Below are 24,351 nucleotides of genomic sequence, written 5' to 3'. Positions count from 1 at the left end.
AGACACACATTCTGACAGTTTTTCAGCTTGTTCTGTCTCAGAATGAAATCCCCCCTTGCCTACAAAACATCTTCATGCACATGTAAATGTAAAACACGGCCAGAACAGCAGAAATTCAACAAGTGACAGCTAACTGTAAATACTCAGAGTGTCTTGTTATTTTCATTTCACTTGTCTTGACAGCCCAAAGGCGCTGGCAGTGATGTGTGATCACTGCCAGCGCTGACAGCTGATCTCATTACAGCCGTCTCTCCCTGCATGTGCTCACCAAGCAGAAGACGGGGGTCTTGTTATTCTGCAGAAACAGCTGCTTTCTGCTCATAGCTCTGAGCAGAATGTCTGGGCTGGGTAACGGTGACCTCCATGGCACATTCAGAACTCTCTAAGTTCTTTAGTGTTGATAGGAACAATTCATAGCGTTGAAGTAATCCAACCCTTCATGGAACTGCTGACTGAAGCTTCTGGCAGGTTTCCACAGGTGGAAGGCCCTCTTTGTCATCACCCTAATCTTTAGGTTCCTTCACAGATTCTCTAGAAACTACATATCTATACACACTGTATAAACAGTCACATGATTGTTTTTTCTTACCATCTGACCTTAAATGAGAGAATTTGGGAGAGCCCAGATAGTAATACCTTCATAGCTTTGTAAGCTATGCTAAGAGGATCTGCTTCTAAATAACATGTCTCCACCTTATACCACTGTTGGTGTCAGCAGCGAGGTGGTCCAGAACTGGCTGAAACAAGTCTAGCACAGCCCTCTGGGCCAGAAATGAACTGACATGTGGAAAGACGCATCAGCGTTGACATCAAAATAGTTTCTGTTACCATAGTGAAACATTTAAATGAACTCTTGTTCATGAACATGTATTTAAAGCAGTAAACACCAACAACAGTCCTCAGGCTTATTGCAGGATACGGAGCATAAAATGACCACAATACTGAAATACTTTCCATATTTTAAGGTTACCACAGTTCATGAATGATGTCAGCAGATGGCAGAGTTGCATTATTTACTGGAATTTACTCTCTAGTTCTTTAGATATGGGAAACATCTGCTTTTATTCCACAAGACTGAATTGTAATCAAATTTATATATTATCATCTTGGCCAAGGCATCCTTGTAAAAGAGATCAATAATCTCAATGGATTTCTTTCCTGGAAAAATAAAGGTTAAATAAATAACAAAATAATAATAGTGTTAGTTTCCACAATCAGCTCAGGCATCTTTCCAGCAGCTGCTTTGGGAGCCCTACGTGTTCAAGCAGGAAATGATGCGAGTTTATATCTGAAAATACAACAGACTAACATTTTAATAATACTGCACAGAGGTGCGCTTACCCAAAATACCAAAACTCTAAAGTTACCCTTCAAAACTCTCACCAGGATGGCCTTATAGTGACCTTCTTTAGAAGCCCTGTGGTACACGACATTTATAGAGTCTTACCTGCTGCTGTGTTTCAGGAAAAACACTGTCGCTGTCAGCTACAGGTGCCGGCTGCTGCTCGATGACGTCTGGTAAGCCTGGTTCTAACGCCGTCTCACCCGATGGTATGGTGGATGTCGCCGAGGGAACATTTGACACAGCCTTCTTGGCTGTAACTGTAGCTTTGTCAGCTGTTTTCTCAACTGGAACCCACTCTCCGTAGGCAACCACTCCCTCTCCCTCCTACACGTCACAACACATTAGATTATGAAAGGGAAACATCTTTAAAATGTGATAAAAAGAACAAAGGACAATCCTTATCCTGTTCAATTTCCCAAAACGTTCTATAGATGTTTCCAGACCTTCTTACGATGTTGTGATCCAGATGACACAGGAAACTCTTTGGCCATGTCTGCATCACTACGCACTGATGGACGAGCGCTTGTGCTCTGAAAGTCAAACAAACAAATAAATAAATAAATAAGACAATCATTTTTATTTTTGTGTGAATGTTAAATCGCTGAACTTATAAAACCCTATTTTTAACCTCTCTTAATTGATTTTCAGCATTTTGGAACCTCACACACGTACCAATAAACAGTACACATCCAGTTACACCCGTCTATTCTCATTTTACCTCAAATTTCAGGAACGTGGTATCTCTATAATATACAAGTCAAAAGGAGCATGGTGCAGAAGGTTACTGTTACCTACAGCAATGTGTACACACACACACACACACAACCAGGGAGAGGTTCAAATTAGATAAAAATAAAGGAAGGATATATAATTGTAAGAACATATATGTGCACACAAAAACAATAAATACAAAGATAAAACTAAATTAATAATAAAACTTAAACCCTTTCATTCATATTGTTCAATAGTACTCCTAATGTCCGCCATCACGCTATAGGTTGCCTTTAAAGTAATCAACCATTAGCTGCCAAATTGTATAGAACTTTCTTTCAATGTTTTTTCAGTGAAAATCCAAATTTTTCATCTCCAAACGCTTCATACCTTCCTTCATTTGTATAAATTGGGCCTTTTGTTCTTTCAAGTTGAGTAAAATCAATCTTCTTGTAAATAGGCAGATAAATGAGACCATGCTATGTTCCATATTGCTTTTTAATAAACTTGAGTCTTATGTGGTCTGCATAAAATGTTTGATAGAGTTTTGAAAAGATCATCCCAATAAATTGAAATGTTTGGCCAATTCAGAGCATATGACCCACTGGTGCTGGTACCAGTCCACACCTGTTACATGAAGGCTCAAATGAAGAGTGATTTCTTGTGAAGTTTGTGTTTTGACCAGTGCAGGAGGAGCATTATTTTAGACTGTAGAAGTCCATGTCCTGCTGGGATCTCCCTGCCAGGATCATTTGAGTTGATCTGTAGTAGTCTGTATAAAACACATTACAAAATCCAAATCTGCCTTTCCTGCTCTTTAATGAGGAAAAGTATATTTTGAAGAAAAGCCTTTTGAGCAAAACCGACTAAATAAATAGGAAGGCACTAGCATATATGGCTGATGATGTTTCGTCTGTAACCGCACCGCCTGAAAATATCTCATGGTAAAGTGTGGATATATTGGCAAAACAAAAAAAGATATAATGTGTGCTTTTTCAACATCTTTACATATAGCATGTGTACGTAAATACAGGTTGGGAGGATGACAACTGCATCACCGCAGGTCAGTTAAACATTACAAGTAAAATATGTACTTATTAGGTGGAGAAAAGTGAGACTTGCACAATCACTGAAAGGCTCTATTATGTGAAGCATTCTGGTATAACAGCTGTTTGGAGTAATAGGTTGCATGAAACCCGTGGGCATTAGAGTAACGATGCTGACAAGAACTGTAAAAGAAATTGCAACACCTCTCAGAATGTTGTCAGAATTTTGGTTTTCATATGACACTTTTTATTGTGTCACATGTGGGGAAGTGGTCATTCCCAGTGGTGAATTACAGGCAGACTGGGCTCAAAACAAAATGAAGATGTCATGTGGTCATAATGTTATGGCCACTTGTACACAAATGCTTAAATGTGCACATTTTGCCTCTTCAGTATTAACTTAGCTGTAGAAAGGAAGTGAAATTACATTAATGTTGAAGTTGATGGCTTTTTGCTCTCGAATGGTAGATCCTCCAAACAGTTTACCATCATCTTCTTCGTCTGAAACATGAGGTAGTGCCACCGGCAGCTCTCCAGTGCTGTCTGCAATCATCTTGCATTTCTACAAACACACAGAACAATAAAATGACTTAATCACTTAAGAAACTGAATTTTCTCACAGTTTGAGATCTTAACTTTTGTCCATTTTGATGCCCTGAAAATATTCAGGCTTTATTAACCATTTTTAGGGGTTGTAAGCAAGGCTTTTAAACAAGCGTTTAGCAACCTGTTTATTATTAAGCTATATGTCTTAACATGTTACTTTGTGGTCAAATGTAAAATAAATCTCAAATAAGAGGAAGGATGTTGGTATAGATAGCCAGAGGTAGGCCAAGATAATGTCTTAAATGCAGAGACATCTTCAGATATCACTCTACATTTTTTTTTGTTATATTCTGTGACAGATTGCAGACAAAATATGTGTCTGGTCACCAAGGTCTCAGTCGATTTTCCTCCTCAGATGGGTTTGTTATGCTTGTTAATAAAGTTAATAAAGTTGTCCCAGCTGTTCAAGTGTTGCTGGAGTCTTTACCTCACCAAGTCTTTGACACTCTGCAGGTACCTTGAGAGCTGCTGAACTTGGGTCAGAAACATTTAGATCACTAAGAAAAAATGCACACCGTTTAGCATCAAACCACATCATGACAATTCTGATATATTTTTTGCATTCAGTAATAATGCATTACCGACCGCTTAGAATAGGCCATCATGTATTTCATCATCTCTCAACGAAGATTTGCTACCATATATTTGAATCTTACTAGGTGCACAAGGATGTGCTTGCCATGAATATGTAAAGGTAAGATCGTCCTGATAATGTCTAAAAACCTGCTATAGTCCATTTTAAAGGTAATACATTTTTCATTACTGTTCAGAACTTCTAGACTGCACATTACATACTTTCCTTTGAAATATATGTAAGATAAATGCTGTATTTAACGGTACTGGTTGTGCTTTTCCTGACATAAATCTGAAAGTAGTTTTTGAAAGGGTAATACCAACAGATACAGCAGAGCTGTCAAACCGCACTACAGTTGGGAAATTCAACGAAGTAGGACAAAAACAGAAAGAACAAAGTGAACGTCACTTCAAAGTGTTATCCAAATCTCAAATGGATTGTCAAGTTTTTGGGGCTTTTTTTTACAAATAGGATGAGATAGTCATTTTAATATACATATTTGAATGCTGAATTCATTTATTTTTTTCCAGATAATGTATGGCAGAAGGAGTTTTTCAACAAAATCCAAGGGCTTCCCTAACCCACATTGCCTCCAATGTTGAGAATTAGACAGGGAGATACAGACTTGGTGTAGGCTTAGCTTTTATACATTGCCTCAACATTTTGGCTAAAGACTGCTTAAAGGGCTTTGTCTAATCATGGAAACACACATACTCTGGGCTCTTACATCAGTGAACTCCTTAATGCTAATACTGTTGGCCTGCTTTGCGACTTTCTTCTTCACTTCTTCCAGAGCGGCTGTGTTGGATTGGCCGAGGAGAATAGGTGGCTTGTTACTGATGGAGGGCAGTGGGAGCAGTGAAGACAGAGTGCCCATGTTAGACAGAGCTGCAGTCACAGACGCTACAAGTCAGCAAAGGAGACAGCAAAGGAGATTCAAACAAGAGCTAATAAAGTGGGTTAGCAGTAGTTCATTTAAGTTAGTATCTAAAACTGAAAACAGATATTTGTATATGACATTAAATATGTTTCAGGTCAGTTAGGATCACCAAAATGATTTCTATGTATTAAATGTCAGAACAGTGAGAGAGGAAACTGTTTTTACTTTCTTCAAATTAAGGGGTTTACAGAAGTTTCCTTAGAACTTAGTAGAATTACATTTTGAACCATATGTTTTAGTTCGACTGTTTTGAGTTTCTTGCCAAAAGCTTCTCACAATAGTTTGCTGGAATTTTGGCCCATTCCTCAGATTGTAGACCTCCTTGCCCACATAGACCTTTTCAGCTCTGCCCATCAATGTTCTCTGTCTTTACCAAAACAATGACTTTGTTGTCCTTCAGCCACTTTGTACCTATTTTTGGTGGTGCATCTAGAAGACCCATTTGACTCCAAGCTTTATTTTCCCAAATAACTCTTTAGATGTTGCTTCAATATTTCCAAATATTGTTCTTTATTTAATGACATCATCTATTGTGTGAAGTGCACCAGTCCCTGCAAGAAAATACCCACCCTCATAGTTCCTTTTTTCATTTAAATGTAATGATGGTCATTATGACCAAACACTTCAATTATAGTCATCAGACTACAGGACATGTCTCAAACATTAAGCTCTCTGTCCTTAAGTGTATATATAAACTTAAATCTGGCTTTTTATGTTGCTGTTAGAGTAATGGCTTCTTCCTACCTGAGTGGCCTTTCAGCCCATCTGGGTACAGAAGTGTAGATAATGACTCTCTCATCTAGCTTACTTTAGCTTTTGTTCTAGGGTTGATTCACACATTTCACACCAGAACCCATTTATCTCTGGGATACAGAACCCGTCTCCTTCCTGAACAACAGGATAGCTGGACATTTCCATGCCGTTTATACTTGCAGATAATAGTTAAAACAGATAAATGTGGAACCTTCAGGTGTCTGGAAATTGGATTCAAGGATGAACCAGACTGGTGGAGGTACTCAGTTCTCTTCCTCAGATCTTGGCTGATTTCTTTAGGTTTTTCTATGATGTCACACAAGGAAGCAGAGTGTTTGATTTGTTGCCGTTAAATACATCCACAGGTGAGCCTCCATTAAAATCGAATCTTGAGTATTAACCTATCAGAAGCTTCCAAAGCTGTGGCATTGTCTTCTGACCTCTCACTTTCTTTTTATTGCGGCATTTAGCGAATAGAAATTATTTTGGTAATCCTAAATGACCCAAAGCAAGTTTAGCCTAATTTAAAGTCAAACATGTCCAATAATGGATGTAAGGCTAATCTAAAAAACAACCTGGAATGGTGTACACAGTGACATATTTAAAACACTGCCAAACAGATCATACCAGCAGTCATACTGGCCATTGCTGCATTCATGGCCATGCTCGGCAGGGCCAGAGGAAGCATTGCAGACCGAAGGCTGGCAGGGATGGGCATACCAGCTTTCACACACATGGCAGCAGCATTGGCCTTGGCTATTTCCAGCAGCTGGTCCTTATCTAAGGAAACACAGAAACTGACACGTTTAACCGCTATTTTAACATTAAAATCAGGAGTTCCACATGCAGCAACATCATGGCATTCAAAACAGAATTTTGGTTGTAGCTTTAACCCTGGAATGATGGTTTCAGAATATCTGACCCAGTTCACTGATGCGTTTTGGGCTAGTACTCCTGCTCCTGTCCTTTCTTGAGGGGGATCTTTTTTTGCGCAAGATGAGCACAGGTGAGTGGCTCGGCTCGCGTTTCCAGCGGTCCCTCTGGTTGTAGGCTGGCCTCCTCCGGCTGCGTGATGCTGACCGGGAGCGGGACCTCCGGGCGCGCCGGTGGGCCGACCTACACAGAAAAATCAACAAAACACCAACACTGATATCACTCCTAATGTTGGTTGCTATAGCCACAACACTACCCTAAGATCGCTGCATACAGGAGATGCAACAGAATGTAGAAGTAACTCCACCTGGACCGTGATCTCTTCCTCACTGAGCGGCTCCTGGATCTGGATCTTCTCCTATAGCTCCTATGGGGGGACTTGGATCTTTTCTGCTTTTTTGATGACTTTCTGTCTTTGTCTTTTTGTGGGGACCTGGACTGTTTTCTTTTCCTCCTGGCTGGTGATTTTTCATGGGACCTGGGCTTTTCCGATGCCTTATGCTGAAGGACGTTAGGCTTCTGGATCTGTTCAGGTTCTGAAGGAATGGGCTGCTTGTGTGCCGATGAGCCAAAACCTAGAGTGTTGGGATGTCAAGATATAAGACCAACAAACTTATATTTGAATCGTGCATAACATAACGCGCAACTGGTGCTTTCAGACTTTAAAGTCTTTACATTCCACCTAGTGTGATATAAACTAGTGTATATTTCTCTGTGGCCTACAACTCTATTTAAGCCAAACTCATGTAATTATTCCCTATTTAAAAAGGTATTGTCCCACAAATATCACAAATTACCATAAAGTTGTTCTAAGTGTAAAGTTTTGGTTCTGTGCTGTTGGGACCCAGCCATGGATTTCAACATTAAACTCCGGTACAGACTTTCCTGAACTTTCAAAATAAATCGCATTTAACTGACTTCCAGCAACTGAGGAAAGGGGGGGTAGCAGCAGACTTCCCATGATGCCACTGTCTGAATAAGATCACCCCCTCTCCAAAAAGCCAACCTGTTCCACACGGCCTTCGAAAGGGACCAGATAGGGGAGACAAGCGTGCTGATGTCTCTTTGCTGGCAAATCATCGATCATATGCAAAGTTAAGTACGAATGAAATACTGTCTGTGTATCCGGTATTTTCATTCATGAACGGGGAAATGAAGGTGTAAGAGTTGCTTACTTTCTCTCTGAGGCCTGCAGAAGCAAACTGTCCCAGAGAAGTTCCCTACAGAGACGCGGTCTCCCAGTCTGGAAGGAAGACAGCAGAGACCCCATCACCGTGGTTACGGTAACGTGCAGTGTGGTTAGCGGACAGAACAGCCGCCACTCCCCACAGCTAAGGAGGTTAGCTGTAGCTAACCGTTTAAAGACTGCGGACGTTTCTTCAAACTTTGCCGCTTTGGACAGTAAGCCTGTTTCAAAGGACCAGCATAGTCCCATTCCCATCACTGGGGGAGCTCCAACAGTAGTGTGAAGCCCACTCCTGCAATCATCTATTGTTTTAAGGCTTTTATTTTGTAGAGCATGTTTTGTCTTATTTTGAAAATGCAATGCACTGCTCTCCTATGCATTGCTATGGCAGGCCCCAATAAACTTTAAAACAAGGTTTGTATCTGCATCTGCTACAATCTCATAAATTACCATTCAACCTTAAATCTTATTATTTCAAACTCATTCTTATCAGTATTAGGTTGCTCTTTGCTGTCTTTGCTTACATTAGTGTTAGACTTGTTTCTTATTTAGCTATAATAAGCATATACAGTCATATTTAATAAATTAGAATATGCTCCTCGATGATTAAAAGCACTTGGAAAATAACAATCTTTGAGCAGATATTAAACATACTTTTCATTAAGATCATATTTATGTATTAAAAATGTTTTTTATTGGTCTGATGTAATATTCTAATATTAAATGCCATGTTTTCATTGGCTGGAAGCACAAAATCATCATAATTAACAGTAATAAAGGCTTGTGGAAATAATCTACTGTATATGTGTTTATATGACTGATTTACTTTGAACTATATAGTAGTACAATTTATATAGCACTATTATACGTTATAGTGTTTTACGGTTTCATAGTTGTTCATATGTGGATTTGAGGATGTGAGCCAATCTTACCTTGTTTCTCAGTTTTGTTCTGATTCTCTGGTGGTTCTGCTATTCTTGACTCAATTGTCTCTTCTGCCTGCAGGGATCTCTGGGTACAACTGAGGATGTTCACTGGTGACTGAAGCCTCTCTGACGGGCACTGAGTGACCTGCACGGATTCGTATAAATTTCCTCTCTTCTCAGTCGGGCTACAATCAACCACACCACAGCAGAATAAAATACAATCAGCATTAGAATGCTCATTCAGGAGGAAGGATGGCTGCAATTCAAAGCATTCAGCCGGGTTGCCTTTCAAAGAAAACCTTTCACCAACGGCCATAATAAACTAAACCTCAATGCATTGTTTTAGAACTACGATCAAACGGGAATGTATGTAATTGACTTTCAATGTGTCTATATGATTGGACAGATTGAATTTTATGTAAACAGGTTCTGTTTGTCTTGCAAAGAGCCTTGAGATGACACTAAATAAATAAACTGTATAAATAGACTTCAGTTAAACTGAAATGAATGGCAGATTGTATTACTTACTTACTATTACTGCTGTGAAAACCACAAATAGATGTCATTTCAGTAAATGAGGGCCAAAACCATTCATTCCAGCATCATATTTCAGTAATTATGCATCTAGGGTAAATGGTCAAATGGACTGAACTTCTAGAGCGCCTTTCCAGTCATGACCACTCAAAGCACCAAGCACTAGAGTCACATTCACCCTGACGCACTCACTAATGCACACACATTCATACACCGATCGCAGAGCAGTAGGCAATTTGAGATTAAGTGATACAGGGGTACATCAACATGTGGCAGGAGGAAGCTGGAATCGAACTCTCAACCCTCAGATTGCAAGACAACCACTCTTCACACTGAGCCTCCAGAGTGTGAAAAAAAAAAAGCACTACTCCAGGTTAGAGGCCAGATTTCTGGTTCCAGACAAACACCCAGAATGCCTGTGTAGTGAATCCTGGCTGCACCTGGGGATCCGGAACAGATCCATCAAGCTCCATCCATCGCAGCGACAGGACCAAGGACTCCAGGAGCACCTGAAGCTGAGGATTGTGTTTCTGCCTAAATCCCAGCTGGAGTACAAATGACATCATCATGAATCTACACTGTCTCTTTGGCGTTGAGATACTGGCAGGTACACATGAGTTTGTCATTGTGACAGTGTGTACATCCCCTGGGACTGCGTATATTTTTAACATCCCTAAAGCAGACCGAGGCTTTCCCTTACCATATCTAACAATCTAACCCCATCTCTCTATCCTGGCCGCGGCGGACAGACCCATCAGAAACAAAAAACAACAAAGCCAGTGTGTCTGGTGCAATGACAAACTATTCTCCTATTCTATTCTATAGTAAACAGAGCCTACAATGTGCTACTTTTTCACTGTTTACCTAAAACAATTATTTTAGACAGTAAAGGTCACTGCAGGCCTGTATGACTCTAGCAGTAATTGCAGAAAAATCACAGTTATAGCCCTTTACAGTGGCCCATCTTGACAGCTGGTGATTTAATTAGGCCAATTTTCCCTGATCAGCTCTGACCATAGACCGGCAGATTTTTTTTTTATTGAATGCATAAAATCTTTGATATTTTTCAGCCCATTTGGGCATCAGTAAACAGCTTGTTTTGGACATGCAGAAATGAAAATGTTGAAAACCCTCTATTGATTTACCTAGGTCTCGTATTTTGCATGACATAAAATACCTCTTAGAGAATCTATGAGCTATTCATGCAGATGAGCTAAATGCTGCTACTAAACTAACCTGGCTTACAAGTGTATTGCTGGGACTGATAAACTGTATTCCTCTTTCCTCAGATTTACTATAACTGATGTTGAAGGGTCTACCAACTAAGACTGAGAGCTACTTCAACAAAGGTGTGCACACCTGGTTAATACACCTCTTTACTTTGTATATATCATCTCCTAACACATTTCTTTGTTTTCCAAAGAACAATGAGACATGAAATGTCCCTTTTTCTTTAGAAGAAGTGATCATGGTCTCATTCTTTTTCATGTAACAAAAGCCGAAGTATATTACTCAGCATGCAGCGTGCCTTTAGTCACCACAGAGTAGAACCAAGTTGTTTTAAAAGTATACAAAGAACAAAAGTGAGTTAGCATGAAGGCTGAGGATGTTAAAAACAAGGTTTTCAGAATTTAAAGCATAACTCCGTGTTTCATGTCTCACAGAAAGGTCTAATACCTGGTTTCAGTCCGATCGCACCGTGAAGGGGATGGTGACCGAGTCTGTGATCTTTGGCAGTGATGTCCCAACGATGAGGGGGGGTTACTCTTCACTGGGCAGGAAGGGGACTCAGAATTGGAATGTGACGGTGAACACGGACTCCTGCTCCCAATTCTCTTTTCATATCCATGTCCTTTATTGGAACTGTCCTGTTTCCATGTGAAAAACAGCAAAAACATGATGTGAATATGTGACATCACTACAAAGCAGTTGGAAAGTGTCCTGAATGACCATAGACTCATATTTACACAGACCATACAGTAAAGAGAGTGGGAATGACCCAGGCCAGAATCGGACCACTTCTAGCTAAAGCAAAGTAAAAGTATGTTAAGCATTGAACTAAGAAAGATGAAAGGTTCTACAGAAATTTAAAACACCTTTGAAAATACTGCTTGCAAAACTCACAAGAACTCACAAAACACAAATGCTATTATTACAAAAACTCACAAAAATCACACCTATGTTTAACTGGACCTGTTTCATAGAAGTCATCTGTTGATGTGATTCCAGCAAGTGTAGCATGGTTTATCGAGGTCTGAAAACACACTACTAAATCGTTTATTAGGTGTCATATATTTCAAAATTAATCTATTATTTAATCACTCAATTATTATTTAATCAAAGTGACCAGAAGTTAATCTGTTGCTTAAAGTAGAACTGGTTTCGATCACAGATAAGGACACCCGAGGTCTCAGAGAAAAATCATGCTTGAATCGATTATACCAACGACAAACATGAGTAACCAAACTGGCTAACAGAAAAACCACAAAAACACAACCTAATTCTGTTGATCAGAGACCAAAGAGATTTGGCTACAATATTAAATGACCTTCGACAAGCTAATGTTCGACCAATTCAAGCTTTAAGAACTCTATGTGATAAAAGTCTTATTGTTTCTTTGATTGTCTTACTACCTTTCAGAGGGATGTGGGAGAGGGAAAAGGGGAGCAATGTGACCTTGATTCTCAATCTGGTCAGTAATATAAACAATCCCACCTGTGTGGCACCTCACCACATCTCTGGAGGCAGAGAAATACTGGAACAAAGATGGTCAACCAAAGTTTATCTTCCTCTCTCCACAGATGTTCAGGGCTGCAGTTCATGCTTGGGCTGATGCTGCTAGCAGCTAAAGGAGAGCGTGTTTTGGCAACATTTCCTTACATTAGAATACAACACTGAGAAAGACTTTCTTCAGGATGGCAGGAATAAGACAGAAAGCATTTTTTCCAAACATTCGTGTAGGAACAACTAATCAGGAAGTCCCATAGATGGCAAGTACTTGGTTGGGAGCTTTAATAATACACTGACCTTTCTCTAAGCTGCCAGCTAAAAAAAAAAACACTTTCGCCTGGAAGTCCATATCTCATCAGCAAGACCATCAACTTAACAGCGACACATGCTGGATATGCATCATAAGGGGTTGACAGTTTTCAAACATGAAGACAGTCATAGTAAAAAAATATTACGGCTGAAGGATTTAAAAAGAATCAGAATCACATCTTTCAATGGAGTAACACTGTATAAAAAAGATTTATGTTGTCATAAAAGTAATGATTCCACATTCTGCAGTTGTTTGCCAGGAGAAAAGTAATTCTGTCTCTGTGGTTTTCATCTGAGTGTGTAAAGAGTGGACAGTGTGTCAACACTTTACGCGAGTATTTAATTAACAGTATTATGACTCTAGGAAGAGCTGAAATAATGAGACTATGTCCCTCACAGTGTCTAAACCATCCATATTCATGTCCCTGAAGTGTTTTGATCAAGAAGCCGTTCACTGCATGAGGATTACATTAGGGCTGCACAATATTACAAAGTCTTGCGATGGCGTTAATATTGGTATACATCGCTATGGCGATATATTTGCTATATTGGGGTTGGACAATGAAACTGAAACACCTGGTTTTAGACCACAATAATTTATTAGTATGGTGTAGGGTCTCCTTTTGCGGCCAATACAGCGTCAATTCGTCTTGGGAATGACATATACAAGTCCTGCACAGTGGTCAGAGGGATTTTAAGCCATTCTTCTTGCAGGATAGTGGCCAGGTCACTACGTGATACTGGTGGAGGAAAACGTTTCCTGACTCGCTCCTCCAAAACACCCCAAAGTGGCTCAATAATATTTAGATCTGGTGACTGTGCAGGCCATGGGAGATGATCATCTTCACTTTCATGTTCATCAAACCAATCTTTCACCAGTCTTGCTGTGTGTATTGGTGCATTGTCATCCTGATACACGGCACCGCCTTCAGGATACAATGTTTGAACCATTGGATGCACATGGTCCTCAAGAATGGTTTGGTAGTCCTTGGCAGTGACGTGTCCATCTAGCACAAGTATTGGACCAAGGGAATGCCATGATATGGCAGCCCAAACCATCACTGATCCACCCCCATGCTTCACTCTGAGCATGCAACAGTCTGGGTGGTATGCTTCTTTGGGGCTTCTCCACACCGTAACTCTCCTGGATGTGGGGAAAACAGTAAAGGTGGACTCATCAGAGAACAATACATGTTTCACATTATCCACAGCCCAAGATTTGCGCTCCTTGCTCCATTGAAACCGACGTTTTGCATTGGCATGAGTGACCAAAGGTTTGGCTATAGCAGCCCGGCCGTGTATATTGACCCTGTGGAGCTCCTGACGGACAGTTCTGGTGGAAACAGGAGAGTTGAGGTCCACATTTAATTCTGCCGTGATTTGGGCAGCCGTGGTTTGATGTTTTTTGGATAAAATCCGGGTTAGCACCCGAACATCCCTTTCAGACAGCTTCCTCTTGTGTCCACAGTTAATCCTGTTGGATGTGGTTCGTCCTTCTTGGTGGTATGCTGACATTACCCTGGATACCGTGGCTCTTGATACATCACAAAGACTTGCTGTCTTGGTCACAGATGCGCCAGCAAGACGTGCACCAACAATTTGTCCTCTTTTGAACTCTGGTATGTCACCCATAATGTTGTGTGCATTTCAATATTTTGAGCAAAACTGTGCTCTTACCCTGCTAATTGAACCTTCACACTCTGCTCTTACTGGTGCAATGTGCAATCAATGAAGACTGGCTACCAGGCTGGTCCAATTTAGCCATGAAACCTCCCACACTAAAATGACAGGTGTTTCACTTTCATTGTCCAACCCCTGTATATAGTGCAACTTTAGGTTACATGTCAAGGATTTCCTAAAATGAATAACATTATTCTGCCAGAATATCAAGTAAGCTTAGGGTCACTTTACGCATTTGCAGGCATGTTTGAGGTTACAGAAATGTCCACAGTGGGCAGGCTTTAAATATGGAACTTATCCAAGATCTGGAAAACAACTGAATAAACTCTCATCCTTTTCTGGACTTTTCCAGACTGTGTAGGAAGATAGAAGCTTTTAAGCTAATGTTTTTGTTCCCCTTAGAACTGGAGATATTTATTCTGTCTGCTGGGTGAACAGAGGATTAAATAACAGAACAGTCTGTTCTGGCACTGAATGGATAACATGGCATAAACATGTTTTCCAGAGTCTCTTCTTCTGTCTCAGAATCAGAACCTGATGACATCACAATGTGCAGCTTCAGCATCTATGAGTTCTGTGACAATGAGAGTGACAGACAACAGAACCACAGAACCAAGACATTTTGTCCAACCAATCAAAACGGGCCTGATGTTTGCTGTTGTTAAATTTTTGTTTTGGAAGATCCAGCAAAGTTATTTGTGTATCATTTTGCTGTCTTGCAGTTTTGACGAAATGCAGCTTATTCAGCAATTGTAATCTTTGTCCCTGCTTCCGAATCCAACGACAGGAACCACCAGGATGTCTAGTGGTTCCTGTCATGGAAATGTCTATTGGTACAGAACCAATAGACCTTCCCATGATCTTCCCAGGCACACAGAACAGCTGTCGGAGTCGCGGCTGGTAAGCCAAGAGAAAGGTGGCAATCTAGTGCTGAGAAAGTAAATAGCTGTCTGACCCACCATAACTTTCTCTACAGTCGTTTTCTCTGATCATGTTGGTTCTGTGTAAAAAAAATTTTTTTTAAATTGACAAACCCAAAGACTTTCTCTTCCTTTAATTTTTCCTTTTCCTCTCCAAACGTTTCCTAGATCCAAGTCAATTAAAACATTTTCAAATTCTGCCAGATTTGTCTTACAATTACATAAAAGATGATTGCTATACATTAGTGCCGTTTTTGTTGTTAAGCACATAATAAATTAGAGGTACGTGTACTCGTCGTCTTCCGCTTATCCGGGACCGGGTCGCGGGGGCAGCAGACTCAGCAGAGACGCCCAGACGTCCCTCTCCCCAGACACCTCCTCCAGCTCCTCTGGGTGGAGCCCAAGGCGTTCCTAGGCCAGCCTAGAGACATAGTCCCTCCAGCGTGTCCTGGGCCTCCTCCCGGTGGGACGTGCCTGGAACACCTCCCGAGGAAGGCGTCCAGGAGGCATCCGGTATAGATGCCCGAGCCACCTCAACTGTCTCCTCTCGATGTGGAGGAGCAGCGGCTCTACTCCGAGCCTCTCCCGGATGGCCGAGCTCCTCACCCTATCTCTAAGGGAGTGCCCGGCCACCCTACGGAGGAAGCTCATTTCAGTAAATTAGAGGTTTTTAATATAAATATTACTCATACAATAGAACTAGGAATATAGTGTGCAAATTTGTGAAATCAGGCATAATTGGGCAGAACTCTGACCACTATATGGCAGCAAAGGCTCTTAATAAGATGTCTTTATCAACCAGCAGTAGTGGGATAAACACGCAAGCCGTTTAATTTTCGAAAGTGATTTATAGAACTTATAGTAAAAATATTTAAACCTCATCATTGTTGCTTTATATTGTACAGTAAGAAAGATCTCTGATTAACAGAATTCATGATACTGATTACTTTTTAATAAAGTGGCAGAGAAAGATAAATCCACATTTGATCAGACCTTTCTTAGGCTTTAATAAATGTGACTTGCTATTAGCTTGAATTACTATTACCTGTTTCGGGATGATATCCGGAAGCTGCTCCTGTCGTGGTCGCAGACGTTCAGTAACCTTCTGCTTCGACACGATTTCTGAATCCGAATTTGACGTGTTCTCTTCACTTCTCCTTCTCTTCTTCTTCTTTTTTTTCTTCTTCTTCTTTCCGGATGAGTGCTCTCTGTGGGACCTGGACTTCCTGCCATGATCTTCACCTGGTCACAGTTCAGAAGCCATTAAAATGTTACCTCCTGTGGATTTTTAGGTTGAAGAACTTCCTCTCCTTACATCATGAAACCTCTGCGAATGAACCATGGAAGATCCAGACTTCTCCTTCTCTTGTAAGACTTAATGAGCAAAATCATAAAGTTATTACACTGCAGTCCTCATGAAAAGAAAGCGCACCCTTCTTCAGTTCTTTGGTGTTCTGCATTTTCCAATATTCTAAATGTATTTAAATCTAACCTAAATTCTACTAAAACACATCTTCTGCACAGAATGACAGTCAGGCTGAGTGGACCGTGACTGAGCCACTTAAACAACACGATTCTTTCCCTTTCCACCCATTCTGTTCAAGATCTGCTGCTGTGTTCAGAAAAAATCATTTTGTGGATAACCCAGTCTGGACGAAGCTTTAGCTGCCAAACAGATGACCTCATATTTGACTCTAGAAACCTTTGGCATACAGAAAAGTTCATTATGGACCCCAGGACCACAAGGTGCACGGGTCTAGTGGCTGCAAATCATGAGCCGTCTGCCAACGTGCTTGGGAGTTGTAGACGTCTTTGTTTTCTGCAGACATGCTTCTCTACACTATGGCCAAACCTCCCTACTTTGGTCTCATCTGTTCAAAGGACATTATTCCAGAATTAGTTCATTTCAATCAGATGCAGCTTTGTAAATCTAAGTCTTCTTAGCATTTAACTTTTGTAGAGAGAATGCTTTCTCCTTAAACCCTTCCAAACAAGCCATACTTAACCTCACAGTTCACCAAGCTGAGGCCCACAGGGTCTAAGTCCGAGCTCTGCACACTGATGTTCACCTACAGAAGGTGTCTCCCACGACTACACAGCACCATTTGTAATAGCATTTAAAACCACATCCAATAATGACCCATTTTCATTTTTCTGGTAGAGAACATTAAGAATTTGATACATAAAGCCATGCACTAGCCAGGTTTCCAGGTTGTCTGGCAACAGGCCCACAGCATCACAGATTGTCCACTGCACTTACAGGTGACATAAGGTGGTTTTCCCCAGATTCTTCCTCTGTTTCATGCCAGATCCACCTGGAGAAGATCTAATTGAAAAGTTCAATCTCAGTCCAATTCCAATAAAACCTCCAGTACAGTTTACGGCTGGGATAGCGGGACAGAAAAGTTGTTTTTTCGGGCATCACTTCAAAGCAACCAATAGGCATGTAGATGGCATGCAGATCATTCGCATAAAAAAACATTGTTTTAGTGTAGCTGACATTATGTAATAATTAATATTGTAAAATTACATACTAAAATTGCAATAAAGATGTTTTTTTTTTCAATATCACAGAAAGAGTGGTTTTAATATAGAACTTATTATTTTTGAATGCTTATTTCCTTCTTTTTACTTGTGGTGGCAACATTTTTAATTAAGCATATCAAGAACTCGTCTAAAACTGATCTTCTTCATCCAGTCTGAATGAGCTTGAGCTACTTTCCACAGAACTGTTAGGAACATTCAGTTTGTAGATGTTTGAAGTCGATTGACGCAAACCCCAAAAGACTTGCAGCTGGACCTGGACCCAAAGCTGGTTCTACGTATTGACTCAAGGGACCTGAAAACAAACACACCCTGGACTTTACAGATCTTATTTGTAAAAAAATAACGTACATGGTTATTTTCCTTCCAACTAAGAATCATGTGTTGCTTTGTTTTGGTCCGTCACTGAAGGTTTGAAGGGTCTGAATACTTTTCTAGAGCTGTCTTTGATTTATGAATGCTATTTTGTTCTAAATGCATATAGTTTTAAGAAAATAGAAGCTGCTAGTTTAGTTTCCATCTATTTTATCAGGTCGTTCTGAAAACATCTAAATGTTTCAATACAATATCTAAAATGATGGGTTTAAAATCTCAGCATTTGTTGAGGTAAGAAGAGAAATGTGTCAAAGTAAATAAAAGTGTTAAATTAAAATGAACAACTGCTCCAGAATTACAGGTAACTGTGCTTCACTGTTGATAATCAGATTTTTTTTTTACTTTCTGACTGAGGCAAAGTTTAGTCTGTTGCAGAAATCAGATTTTCCCAACATGTTTATTTTAACTATGTAGAAGAATGCCTTTCATTCTGCCTGCCATGTTTCTCTAACAGTGAGCTTGAGAAGATCTTGGTGGCTGGATGATATGGGGTTCTCGTCCAGCTTTGTGACGCGGGTGCGTCATGTTTATACCCCAGGAAAACGGGAACCCACGGATTACTAATAAGAGGTTCTGATCAACCTCAGAAAGTAAAGTATAACTACAAAATGGCTTTAGTTAAATGTATTTTAAGCGGTTTGTTAAGGGCAACAATGATTGTGCCACATGTGACTTTCCACACAGACTAAATGTAGTCTAACTAAAGGTTGGATTTTGGCTTGTAAGCATCTTTGCCAATAAATATGACTTATACTAATAGTTTTGACTCAGCTGTAGAAAGTGCTGGTGGTCCAACACTCACCTTGCTCCTTCATCTCTGAAGCTGGTGTCCCTTTTCTGTAAGGAAAGGATAAAAGACGGGTTAGTCAAATTTAGAAGACACCTCCTAACCAAAAACAGCAGGTTGTTTTATTGTTTTATGAGAGGAAAGCCTCAGGATAGGCCATCTTAAGCTTCTAACGTCTAACACTACACATAACTAGATGCCACACAGTGTCACAGATGGAGATTCAGCCAGATCATTCTTTACTAAGGTTTTAAAAAGCCATGGTTTCAAAACTGCTACGATCTGCCCTCAAAACATTGATTCAGATTAAAATCAGAAAAAGTTCCAGAGTGAAGGATCTTCTCTTGCTGCGCACTTACAATCAGCAGGCTAAAACATGGAAGTACCTTAAGCATGTTTTTGCATAATGTTGTATTATATCATTTTAGCCACAGCAGGATTTATTTCTTGTTATTTCTTTTGGTTTTTGATTTTTCATCAAATAAAATACTATGATATGCTCTTAAAACAATTCTAAGCCATTCTGGTAACCATGGTAACAGTACCTTTTGCTCCTTGCGGTTTATTATTTCATTTTGATCTTTACAATTTAACAAGGATGGATTCAATCTTAGTTGCACCACACTCTGCTGGCCATGATCTACTATTACTGAGAACTGACCTGTTGGCCTCTAATTTATAGAGTTTAACTTCATTCAGGAAAACAATGAGCAGAAATTGGTCAACTCTGACCTATAGATCATGGAATCTGTCTGAATTTACTTTACTGCAACAAATATCAATTTAGTGTTGGTTAGATTGTAAATTATGATGAATGACTCATCATTTCCATAGGCAGCTCCACAGTGGCCCAATAGTCTGTTAGTTGATGTCTTTATGTACCTCTATACCAGAGATATACAGGTCCTTCTCAAAAAATTTGCATATTGTGATAAAGTTCATTATTTTCCATAATGTCATGATGAAAATTTAAAATTCATATATTTTAGATTCATTGCATACTAACTGAAATATTTCAGGTCTTTTATTGTCTTAATATGGATGATTTTGGCATACAGCTCATGAAAACCCAAAATTCCTATCTCACAAAATTAGCATATTTCATCCGACCAATAAAAGAAAAGTGTTTTTAATACAAAAAACGTCAACCTTCAAATAATCATGTACAGTTATGCACTCAATACTTGGTCGGGAATCCTTTTGCAGAAATGACTGCTTCAATGCGGCGTGGCATGGAGGCAATCAGCCTGTGGCACTGCTGAGGTCTTATGGAGGCCCAGGATGCTTCGATAGCGGCCTTTAGCTCATCCAGAGTGTTGGGTCTTGAGTCTCTCAACGTTCTCTTCACAATATCCCACAGATTCTCTATGGGGTTCAGGTCAGGAGAGTTGGCAGGCCAATTGAGCACAGTGATACCATGGTCAGTAAATCATTTACCAGTGGTTTTGGCACTGTGAGCAGGTGCCAGGTCGTGCTGAAAAATAAAATCTTCTTCTCCATAAAGCTTTTCAGCGGATGGAAGCATGAAGTGCTCCAAAATCTCCTGATAGCTAGCTGCATTGACCCTGCCCTTGATAAAACACAGTGGACCAACACCAGCAGCTGACACGGCACCCCAGACCATCACTGACTGTGGGTACTTGACACTGGACTTCTGGCACTTTGGCATTTCCTTCTCCCCAGTCTTCCTCCAGACTCTGGCACCTTGATTTCTGAATGACATGCAGAATTTGTTTTCATCCGAAAAAAGTACTTTGGACCACTGAGCAACAGTCCAGTGCTGCTTCTCTGTAGCCCAGGTCAGGCGCTTCTGCCGCTGTTTCTGGTTCAAAAGTGGCTTGACCTGGGGAATGCGGCACCTGTAGCCCATTTCCTGCACACGCCTGTACACGGTGGCTCTGGATGTTTCTACTCCAGACTCAGTCCACTGCTTCCGCAGGTCCCCCAAGGTCTGGAATCGGCCCTTCTCCACAATCTTCCTCAGGGTCCGGTCACCTCTTCTCGTTGTGCAGCGTTTTCTGCCACACTTTTTCCTTCCCACAGACTTCCCACTGAGGTGCCTTGATACAGCACTCTGGGAACAGCCTATTCATTCAGAAATTTATTTCTGTGTCTGACCCTCTTGCTTGAGGGTGTCAATAGTGGCCTTCTGGACAGCAGTCAGGTCGGCAGTCTTACCCATGATTGGGGTTTTGAGTGATGAACCAGGCTGGGAGTTTTAAAGGCCTCAGGAATCTTTTGCAGGTGTTGAGAGTTAACTCGTTGATTCAGATGATTAGGTTCATAGCTCGTTTAGAGACCCTTTTAATGATATGCTAATTTTGTGAGATAGGAATTTTGGGTTTTCATGAGCTGTATGCCAAAATCATCCGTATTAAGACAATAAAAGACCTGAAATATTTCAGTTAGTGTGCAATGAATCTAAAATATATGAATGTTAAATTTTTATCATGACATTATGGAAAATAATGAACTTTATCACAATATGCCAATTTTTTGAGAAGGATCTGTATAGTGATTTGAATCGTGAGAAAATCTATATGAGTGATGCTGCATAACTCTGACCCTAACTGTTCTGGTAATATAATGAAAGAAAGTTTTTATGATTTAACTGCAACAAATTGACCTTTTGGCATGACAAAGATAATTATCTAAACTCCTGAAAAAGGAAGAGTGATTATTAAAAGACATTTGCTGAAATGGAGACTCAGGAACAAACATCAAACCAGGATTTCAGCTGTTAATTTTCAAGCTATTTTCTGAATCAAATGACCTGATTTTTATTTCTATTTCAGATAAAACTGCTTGTTTTGACATAAATCAAGTTTTTACCTTGGCTGATGTTTCATCTTTCCCTCCATCTCTGCACCTGACTCAGAACTGCTCTCCTTCTCATGGTTCCTCTTCTTCTTGCTCTTGTGTTTTTTGTGCTTCTTCTGTCTCCTTTGGGACTCACTGGGACCCTGATCCTGGTTTCTCTGAAGACTTTTCTTCGCTGCATCATGAAGTTTAGCTTCACAGTCCGGTCCTGCGGCCTCACTCCTGGAAACCGGATCAGAACAGCACATGATACCGTCTGAATCTTTAAGAAATATGAGAGCATCAAGGGACAAATACGGAAGCAGGGAAATATTTGTTTAGCATTGATATTTCTGACAGTAGCGCTGTTTGGCCTTTATGGCCCACCGTAGATAAACACATGTCTTAAAAACCAAACAGATCGTGTCTCTAAATGTGAAAAATAGTTTCCAGCAGCCTAAACGTTGCAGAGGTTTTATCCGCTGCCCTTTCTGCAGCCTGCAGGCTATACATTCTTAGTTTCTAACATTCAGAACCAAACTCGGCTGCATTCAGACTGCCGAATAAATGTCAGAACCAGAGCAGCAGCAACAGCACATGCTTCCAGAAACCCAAGATAAACACAACCGCCAACATACTCTCTCTCCTCCTTCTGCTCCTCTATCTCCCGGATCTTTTTCAGGATAAAATCCTGGAAAATTTGTTCTATGTTGGCCGCCATGTTTCAGTGTGCAACCAGAATAAAGGCCCGGATAGGAACTTCAACTGGTCGGTAGTTTCCAAAGTTCCACCAAAATAACAATAATAATAATAATAATGGGATATACAAAACTAAGTGTTATAATTCATATTAAGATGACATTAAGAATATACAATCTTATATTAATATATATTTAGCATTTTCATATTAGTTCCACAAGCTAGGACCTGCTAACAGCAGAACTGAGCAGAAGTACCATTTTTTAATCCTGATAATTAAGGTTATTGATTGTATAATTTAATTTCTATCAAGTTTATATTATGTCATAAAATAATAATATTGTTTACCAAAACACTAGATTTTGGAGGGAAAATTTTCATGTTAAAAAATTATATCTCCCAAGTTAAATGAACTATTGTCAATTTTTAAACTCAACCTGTCATTCTTTTTTTTTTCTTTAAACTTATGTGACAAAAGAATAATAAAAGAAAGGCTCTGATGTTTCATGCTCTCAAGCTCAGAATCTACATCAAATCTCTGTTTCCAATTATAGTTCATAATGATTTTAAATCCAATCCCTTTCACTATCGAAGCTAAATATTTACAATTGTTATTAGAGAAGGTTACATTTTTGTCGCAGACCTTTCTTTTAGTTTCCCTGTATACTCTTAAAATAACTAGACTTTTAAAAATGCATTTGTTTAGCTTTTAAGGTTCAAAAATTTATTTGGATCTTTGGAACCTAAATTTCCTCTACAATGTAGAGTAAATTAAGGGTACATATCTTCCTGTAGTACAGTATTTATTTGTAGAACGTGGATACTTTTGCAGGCAGTTTGTTGGAGAAAGAAAATAATTTTTAAAGAAAATTTAACCTCCAGCATTTTTACAGATATGTTTGTAAATATGGAACCACATAGATCGCTTCTCCCCTAAATTCTTCAATTGGCTTTGCTTCACAACCTTTTAAGGCTACATTTATCCCTATGCTTTACCACATTTTTCTTCCACTCAAGTTTCCATTAATATGTTTGGATGCAGCTGAACAGTCAGCTTCTTCAGCAATGTGGCTTACCTTTATTGTTGAATGACTGCCTGCTGGACAACTGTTATTTCAGCAGTCTTCTCTATGATTGTGTCTGATATCATATGAGATGCCTTTAAAAACCTGAGGAAATATTACATTTTTTAGTTTGACCACCAAACAACCCCTAACAACAGCCAGCGATCGACGGAACCAAGAAATTATTCAATAAATGTTTTTGTTGTTCTGTTTGCTTCTTTGTTTTTAAGTGATTGATGTCCAACTTTGAAACACTTCTCTATAAGCTCCCCCAAGGATGATGGAGCTACAGACGAAACTCATTTTAGCCGTTTGTATGCAGGATCTTGTGCTTTACGTCATAATCCATATCTCATGACCCCAGGTGTGGGTCAGAACACAGACCTATTTAATGTAAAGGTTAAACTGAGTTAGGAGAATCCAGTTTCTCATTAATCCAGTTTAGAAATGCAATAAACAACAGGGCATGGGATAAAGACTAAAGAAGAAAAAAAATGTGCATACACAGATGATTTTATTTGAAGAGAGAGAAGCTAACCAACATTCATAATTAAATTATGGTGCACTGTACAGAAAGTGGCAGGAGCACGTTTAAGTTCAAAACTTTGGTACATTCTGGTTAGTCAGACAGATTAGTGCATTCAGTGAGGGAGATTCACCTTCAGGAGAAAAACTGACATTTCTAGTTAAACAAACTCGTTTCTAGTGACACGGATCTCCATTCTTTCAGTGTGAACAAAAAAAAACCAAAAAACAATCAGTACAAGAATGATTGATTTGAAAATGTTAAAGTTCATTATCCGCATGGTAGAAATCCTGCTTATAAACAGAGGCAGTGTTTAACTGTCTTTGGTTGCATGGAGGGCCTTTTCCATCGACAACAGGAAGGA

At 39.8% G+C, this 24,351-nt stretch overlaps 1 protein-coding gene across 1 annotated transcript in view; it reads right to left on the bottom strand.

The window, feature by feature from the left end:
* The window catches only part of LOC124861820 (protein SON), a 45,110-nt gene extending 22,637 nt beyond the window's left edge, over positions 1 to 22,473 (bottom strand). Inside the window, exons 1-13 of the mRNA XM_047355773.1 lie at positions 22,337 to 22,473; positions 21,732 to 21,941; positions 18,915 to 18,949; positions 16,239 to 16,435; positions 11,232 to 11,422; positions 9,027 to 9,205; positions 7,216 to 7,483; positions 6,898 to 7,091; positions 6,603 to 6,755; positions 5,010 to 5,185; positions 3,530 to 3,664; positions 1,789 to 1,875; positions 1,448 to 1,669 (exon numbers count right to left, since the gene is read on the bottom strand). Of these exons, the coding sequence (XP_047211729.1) occupies positions 1,448 to 1,669; positions 1,789 to 1,875; positions 3,530 to 3,664; positions 5,010 to 5,185; positions 6,603 to 6,755; positions 6,898 to 7,091; positions 7,216 to 7,483; positions 9,027 to 9,205; positions 11,232 to 11,422; positions 16,239 to 16,435; positions 18,915 to 18,949; positions 21,732 to 21,941; positions 22,337 to 22,419 (2,130 nt within the window). The 5' untranslated portion in view covers positions 22,420 to 22,473. The remainder of the gene's footprint in view (positions 1 to 1,447; positions 1,670 to 1,788; positions 1,876 to 3,529; positions 3,665 to 5,009; positions 5,186 to 6,602; positions 6,756 to 6,897; positions 7,092 to 7,215; positions 7,484 to 9,026; positions 9,206 to 11,231; positions 11,423 to 16,238; positions 16,436 to 18,914; positions 18,950 to 21,731; positions 21,942 to 22,336) is intronic.
* Between the last annotated feature and the right edge of the window lie 1,878 nt (positions 22,474 to 24,351).

This window comes from Girardinichthys multiradiatus, chromosome 24 (genome assembly GCF_021462225.1).
Source record: "Girardinichthys multiradiatus isolate DD_20200921_A chromosome 24, DD_fGirMul_XY1, whole genome shotgun sequence".
NCBI lineage: Eukaryota > Metazoa > Chordata > Actinopteri > Cyprinodontiformes > Goodeidae > Girardinichthys > Girardinichthys multiradiatus.
The sequence above is the reverse complement of the archived record's forward strand: the minus strand, read 5'-3'. Positions and strand labels throughout refer to the sequence as shown.